This window comes from Camellia sinensis, chromosome 14, assembly GCF_055761805.1.
Source record: "Camellia sinensis isolate YWXY chromosome 14, ASM5576180v1, whole genome shotgun sequence".
NCBI lineage: Eukaryota > Viridiplantae > Streptophyta > Magnoliopsida > Ericales > Theaceae > Camellia > Camellia sinensis.
The window spans coordinates 66874213-66881976 of record NC_138974.1 but is presented as its reverse complement, the minus strand read 5'-3'; the positions used below and the strand labels follow the sequence as shown (position 1 = coordinate 66881976).

Genomic DNA, 7764 nt, shown 5'->3' with positions numbered 1-7764 from the left:
ATCCAACGGTGGTGAAATGATAATCATTTTAACCATCACTAATTTGTTTCACTTCATGGAGTTATAATTTAGGAGGTGGATCCTTTCAGTCATTATTTTAGATTGGATGGGTTTGTTTTGGGACGTGGAGTTTATTATGAGTTCCGTTTTAATAATTTAAACAGTTTATTTTGTCAAATTTTTTGTGTATTTAATTTATAAAAAAAATTAAATCGATCATATAACTGTAACTAATTTAATTTATCTCATTTTTCCAAAAAAAAAAAAGATGAGAAAAATAAATTGTACATTTTTTTTTTTGTAAAAAATGTGATAAATTGAACTAGTTACAGTTATTGAATCGATCTAATTTTTTGTATGGATAAAATATACGAAAAACTCAATAAAATAAACAGTTTGAATTATCAAAACGAGACTAGCAGTGGACTCTACAGGCAAAAAATTTCCATCTAGTTCAAAACAGTGATCGAAAAGGATCCTCCTCCTATAATCTATCATTAAAATTTGACATTAACTGTTTGTAGCTATCAAATAAGGAAAATGAGTGAGAGCACTAATTAGTGCTATCACTAATGATGTGGCAGTGGGTCTCACCAGGAATGATTTGATGTTTTGGCCTTGGTGTTATATTTTTTTTCTTTTTTTATTGAGTGCCATATCATTAGTGGTCTTTTTAGAGCTCCAAAATTAGTGGTTTCTATCATTGTTGATCAAATAATATATGTCTACATATGCATGGAATCTGCTATTCTTCACAAATGACAGCTGCTGAAATCTTCTACCATATTAAAAATTAACAAATTTATATTGCATTATCTCTATTATGGTACCCCAAAAATGATCCCGACAATGTATAAACAAACACTTCCCTTTACGTATTAATTTGCCTGGCACGATTAGAGACAAACAAATTTAGAAAATAAAATTGATGAAGATAGAAAAAAATGAAATGGGTAATGATAAAAATGACAAAGCTTGTCTCAGAATTTTCTGAAAGGTTACTCTAATACGATGTTAAATCATTATTAGTCCAAAAATTTAACTTTTAAATAAAGGAGGATTATATGTAGGTGACAATTGAGAAAAAAAATTACCGATACATGAAGAGGTGCAGCCTTTTATTTGCACCCCACTACAGACACACTTATACTCCTGTGTTTGTAATTTTTTTTTCCTTAACTCCTACCTATATGTAATTCTTCCTTAAATAAATTGATACTCAATACTTTATCTGAAGAGTATCATAGCTTTGTTCCAGAATTAAATATATATATATATATATTATTATTATTTTTTTAATTTTTTAAATTCAAAGTATTGAATGCCTACGCATGTGAGCCGGAGACAATTCATCACCAAAACAAATATCTCCCACAAAGTTACTTAATCAGGACAAACTTGATTTCAATTTAGTGTACTATTTGGTACACATATACCATACCGTAAGGGTGACAAGATACATCCAGTCAACTACAAAACATATATAGATTCAATATATATCCTAAGGTGCGTTTGCTTGACTGAACTAATGTAAGAAGTTTTTTTAATTTTTATTTTCATTTTTTATGGAGTTCACACTATATAAGATTAAAGTTTTAGAAATCAAAATTTAGAAATAAAATAATTCACTACAACATATAAGACTTTTGGCGACCAATTATTTTGGTCCCTAAAACTATTATTTTGGTCTCCAAATAGTTTTTGTGACAAAATTAATTCCGTCACTAAAACAGTCACTAAAAATGCGTCTAGGAAAGTCTTTAGTGACAAATTTTTGAAAATGTCACTAAAAATGACAATTAGCGACCAATTTTATATTGTCACAAAATGTTTAATTTTACAAGACTAAACATTTGGTCGCTAATACTTCGTCCTAAAATGTCCCAATTTGGTCGCAAAAAACAAAATAATGACATTTTTAACGACAATGATATTTGGTCGCTAAAAGACATAACTTTCTCTACAACATATTTTCGTCGCTAAAAATCAAAATTAAAATTTTGTAATCATTTAATCTCATAGCTTAAAATGCACAAAATTAAATGTCATCAAATCATATTAAAAAAAATTGACATTCACATATCAAACGCACTCTATTCCCAAACCATAATGAGTATATAGAAAGTAAAATTTTACAAAAATTAAAACTGAAAGTTTCCAAATTCAAATCAAAGTAGTAACAGTTTAAGTGAAGAATAGCAATAGTTTCTTCAAAGAGAATCTCTAAAAAAACATTTTCTCAACATCAATATCAGGCTTTATATCAGACAGCCTTGGCACAAGAGGCTTCAAGCTGTACTTAGGTGTGACACCCTTTGGACATCCCTGCAATCCAAAATTCAAAAACAAAAATCAAATAATAAGAATCAACACAACATAACCTCATTAAATAATCAATAGTCATTCATAATCAAATAAGTTACAAATAATGAAAAAACACGTTATCTTAGTGTACTTGGAGTAGTAGTGAGCTATAATAAGAATCAACTATAATAAGAATCAACAAAACAAGAAAGTGTGTCACCTAGAATCAACACAATAAGGTTATCATAATCTAAGCATTTATAGAGCGGCCAGCCTTTGCTGGTGGCATTGGGCCACCACTGTTCACTCGTGTTCTTTTGTTGGCAGGGACAGCAGCTGGCTTTTTCTTCTCAGTCTTGGATTTCTCTAATTGGTCAAGGCGCTTCCTGAATTTTTTTGAAGGGAATTCGGCCTCAAGTTTGTACTCTTCAACGCACTTGATGACAGCCCGGAGTGCAGACTGCTCCTTGCGTGCAGCAAGATGCTGCGAAATAAAAAGAATTACCAGCGTTTTAGAGCATGTAACCCCTTTAATAAAAGAGAACAAGATTAGGACCCTTTGGTGAGGAACAAGATCGAGCACCGTAAGGACATTTAATGCAAATAGGGAGATATAATCCATCTATTGTGAGGAATCCAAGAATCATAAATGCAAGTTCTCTCTCAACAGAGAAACTTTGTGCAGTGGAAAATATTTCTCCTCCCTTTGCATGAACAACATATTATTAAATCATATTTTGAAATTTTTCAGGTAGTGGTGGATCAAGACTTGGTGCCAGTCAACAGGACATAGAAATTGCACACAGATTGAAAAAGATATGCTACTCAAAAAAATTAAACTAAATGTCCATGCACCACTAGTACAGAAACATAGCAAATGCGTGTGTGTGTGTGTGTGTGTGTGTGTGTGTTGGGGGTTGAAGGCAGAGGCATATCACATGCAACACAAAGAAGAAAAAACTGGAAATGATATACGGAATTTGCTTTTGTAACATACAGTTATAGGCATATAAACCAATACAACAAAAAAAAAAAGTCATGAAGAACAAAATAAATAAACACCGCAGCTCGATCAGAATTGTTAGGATCCTCCAAAATGGAATCTGCAGCCTTTTTGGCATCATTTAGGAAAGCCTTCAGCAGTGGAACAGGGGGGAACTTGCCCTCAAGACCAACTTCGAAAGTAAAGTGGACCGCATCAACCTGCTGTCCCCTGTTGATTAACTCTTCAATCATATCTATACATAAGCATTCCAATTCAATCATAAATCCTCCAGTATTAACCTCTAGTTTTATCATTACCGGTAATCTAGAAAGATGGGAAACAAATCTAAAAGAGATGCAATTTGATTATTACCGGTAATCCACCCTCTGCATCAGTAGTTGTCAAGAGGTTAACATTATCCATGTCCCAAAATTTGATTACAAACTCGTCACCAGCAGCCAGAAATCTGTTTTTTGTTGTATCAAATTGCACAACCCCAACAGACTGCTTCCCAAGACCATGATATGTCCGCTTGACAGCTCCTTCACTTTCATTCCATTCTACAATGTATGATTCTCCTTCCTTGCTAGTCCCACATGAGAACAACCTACAGAGTTTTCAACATGATCAGAAAAGATGCAAATGAAGCACAGATCCTCTTGTGAATTAACAGCCTATCCTATATATACCTTGTCCCATCAGCACTGTAAGCCATTGTTGTGCAAGAATGTCCTGGGGCATCATAATCAACTCTTGAACCCAAATTATTATACAACCATGCCTTAATCTTCCCATCAATACCCGTCGAAAAGATGAACTGATAGAGAAAAAGAAAGATCCTTAATTATAAGAAACAGATTGGAAAAGTCTAACGACCGCGTAGAACACCACTCATAAAGTGAGGATTTGAGTGTGACATTCCTCATATTTTCAGATAGATAACAGATGTTACAGAACAAATTGGAATAGCATTGTAAAATAGTTCAAACATGCAAGAAAGTTTCTAATTCCAAAACATTTGAAACGAAGTAATAATTCATTAATATAAAAGATGAATAAGGGTTATTCTGAATTAGAAAAAGAAAAAAGAACTAAGGAGTTCTAACATTACCAGTATGAGCATCAATCTGTCAAAACCATGAAGGCAACCAAGTCGTCATTCTTCCTTTATTGACAGAAAAAGACACGGAATATACACAGGGCATACAAGGTCCGCCAATCACATGATTAGCCAAGTTTTGGACTCCTTTAGAATTCATTAAAGTTGACAGAAAGGAATTATATACACAAGGCATATAAGAATTATATACACCAAGGCATATAAGAATTCTTATACACAAGGCATATAAGAATTCATTAAAGTTGACAGAAAAGAATTATATACACAAAGCAGAACAAGTTCTACAATTATCACCAACTTTAATGAATTCTAAAGGAGTCCAGAAGTTTAAATATTATAATACAATGATCATTTCTATTTCATTCAAGTAAATCAAACACTACCTTAACTTCAACTGGATTCTCAGTACAATGGACATCCCTCATTGTCTCTCTCCCTCTCTCTCATTTTATACAAGTTCCAAATTGGTTGTGGTTGGACAAGTGATTCCATGTATGAATCAAGGGCCTTTGATCATGAACTTCATTGATGACATTGAAGTCTTGGATATCCAATATCTCTACTCTGCGGTTAGTCTTCTTCCTTATCTTGATTGCCACATCTTGTGGGATGAACTTTCCACACACACTTACCATGCACTGCTTCTCATCTATCAAATGTGTTTTCAACTCTCCAACCACGCAAAAACAAAAAAAAATTATAAATATAAAAAAATATAAAAAAAGTGTAAAATATTGTAAATATGTAAACATAGATAAGAATTCATGTAGGGTTAAACTACGCCTTTGGTGTCTGTTTGGGATACTTCTATTTGCACATCACACTTTGTCTCAACTCACACAAATTTTCATGGTGTGTGAATAATAGAAAGCTCGTCTCTTTGATCATTTAAATTTTAAATCTTATCAATTTTGTCTTTGAATTTTTTTAATTTGAGTCAACTGCTCTAATTTCAAATAGTGATCTATATCAGTAATGGAAAAATAATAAAAATTCACCTATGATTCCCAAGTTATGTGTTTCCTGCCACTTTGATTTTAATTATGTCAATTTTAATCTTATACATTGTAAGGCTATGTTTTGTCTGTTTATTGACTAAATTAACAAAATTAAAAATATTAGAGTTCAAAATAACACACAATGCATATTTTAGAGACTATAATTGTATTATATTATCATTTTGTTAGTTATTTAGACAATATGTTTGAAATTAGATTAATCAAACTAAAATTAAAAAAGAGACAAAATTGACAAAATTAAAACTCATGATCAAAGCATTAAAGGTGTATTTTATCTTATATAATATATAGCCTTACCTTGCATACTAAGCAGGGCTCTCCTTACTTTCTTGCAACAACCATTGCAATCCATATTGATTCTCATCACCATGCAACACAACTGTCATATTTATGGAGAAATGAGACATGAAACAAGGACTCTTTTTTCCTAGAGATTAAGATAGAGAAAATTCACAGTGTTTGGTTCAAGAGAAAATTACCTTCTCTGTCATCAAGGTGGTGAGAGGCAATGTTTGAGAATAAAATGATCAAGCTCGAGTAGACTATGGAAAAACCCATATATATATATATATATAAATGAAGGTAATTAATGAAATGATGGGATTTTGAGAATATGGGAAGGATCGCAAGCTGGCTCATGATTAAAGTAGATGTGTTTGGTTATATGGAATCTGATTCTGTGTAGAGACAAAAGAGAGAGGGGAGCAATGTAGATTTCTTGACTTCTTTACATTGTTTTTGAATAGATTTCATGTGCACTTCAGGAAAAGCATCCCTTTCTTGTTTGTAAAAGGTCTTTTCTTGCAAATTGGAAGGCAAGCCTTGGTGTATATGCACCAAAATTTAAAGGAAAATGTTTATTTTTCCATAATTTAGTTAAGCAGTGTTCAAGTCATTGATTTAGATAGAAATTTAGAGAGGGACAAAAAAAAAAGGCAAGGGAAATTGAGAAAAAAATTTAACTTAAATTTTATTCACAGAGACGGAGAGCGTATAATCCCTTCTTTGCTCCTTTCCTTAGCATTTCACACTAAGCTCTTCGATCTTGTCTTGCTTTCTCCCTAGGCTTTCCTATTGCTCATGACTGGTATATGAATCTCTGTATGCAGTGGTCGGCCTTCTAGAAGATTTGCCAGAAGTGACTAGTTGCTTCACAAACATTCTTCCACACTTTCAATTGAAAGGTCATAAAAAAATAAAGAGATAAATAAATCATGCTCCTACCCTTCTGGACCATGTTCGGAAATATGAAATTCTAATACATGCAATTGAGCTTACAAAACCATGCCCAACCAAACATGATCAGGAGTTGCCTAGATATTTTCTAAATTTATTCGTTTTAGACACAATCTATAAGGCTATTATATTACCAATTAAGTTCTCATACAATACACAACAAAACTTCAACTAGCACAAATTATATCCACACTAGTAGGAGTAAAGGCAACCTATCAAGCATGGAACATGTAAAACTCACATACTCATTAGCAACCTATAACACATGATTATCATAAAATATGGCATGTGGTGGCTAATTAACGTTTCGGATTATTACACCCGTTCTCTCTCATTCTTTTCTTTTCAACAACCATCTCTTCGCGGTTGCAATTGGAACTTGTATGCCTTGTGTATATAATTAACCTATCAACCATCTCTCATTCTCATTCTTCCTTTATTGACAGAAAAAAACTTCTGGACTCCTTTAGAATTCATTAAAGTTGGTGATAATTGTAGAACTTGTTCTGCTTTGTTTATTTTTTGCCATTGTTTTCATTATTCAGCTTTTGTATGTAACATCATAGCATCTTTCTCCACAGTTCATTAACAGTCACATATTATAGCAAGAATCTTCACCACCAAAATCAAAAGCACAAAATCTAGTATACATATGCATGTACAACAATATATATATATATATATATGAAATCAAGTACCTATATAGCTCTGAATGAATACAGAATTTCAAATTCAAGCAATTTGAATGAATACAAAGGAGTATATATATAGATATGTACATGTATATATGATGTGTCTGTGCAGAGAGAAAGAGATTGAAAACATACCAAATCGCTATTTACCTTCGGATTGAAGCCAAAGAACTTAGATCGATTCAGAAATGAGGTGAAGATCGATTCTGATACGAGGCGGCACAAAGATCGATTCGGATTGAAGCTGAAGATCGATTGAGTCCTAGCTGAGATCGATCGAAGCTGAAGATCAATTGATTGAGTCCTAACTGTTTTGAGCACAAAGATCGATTGATCGATCGAAGCTGAAGATCGATTGATTGAGTCCTAGACAGAGGAAATAACTGAGATTGATTGAGCCCTAACTGA

General features: G+C 32.7%; 1 protein-coding gene across 2 annotated transcripts; it reads right to left on the bottom strand.

Annotated features, from left to right (window-relative positions):
- Nucleotides 1-2111: 2111 nt before the first annotated feature.
- Nucleotides 2112-7341, bottom strand: LOC114263756 (protein TOPLESS-RELATED PROTEIN 2). 2 transcript variants are annotated; one of them, XM_082907021.1, is made up of 8 exons: nt 5908-7321; nt 5726-5807; nt 4793-5079; nt 3979-4106; nt 3662-3896; nt 3367-3517; nt 2525-2788; nt 2112-2325 (listed from the first exon to the last, which is right to left on the bottom strand). In XM_082907021.1, the coding sequence occupies exons 3-6, from the start codon at nt 4832-4834 to the stop codon at nt 3503-3505; spliced, it is 420 nt and encodes a 139-aa protein (XP_082763147.1). In that variant the 5' UTR covers nt 4835-5079; nt 5726-5807; nt 5908-7321; the 3' UTR covers nt 2112-2325; nt 2525-2788; nt 3367-3502. The 2 variants fall into 2 exon arrangements, with proteins under 2 accessions (XP_082763147.1, XP_082763148.1); XM_082907022.1 differs by having other exon boundaries at nt 2118-2325; nt 3367-3542; nt 5908-7341.
- Nucleotides 7342-7764: the final 423 nt, after the last annotated feature.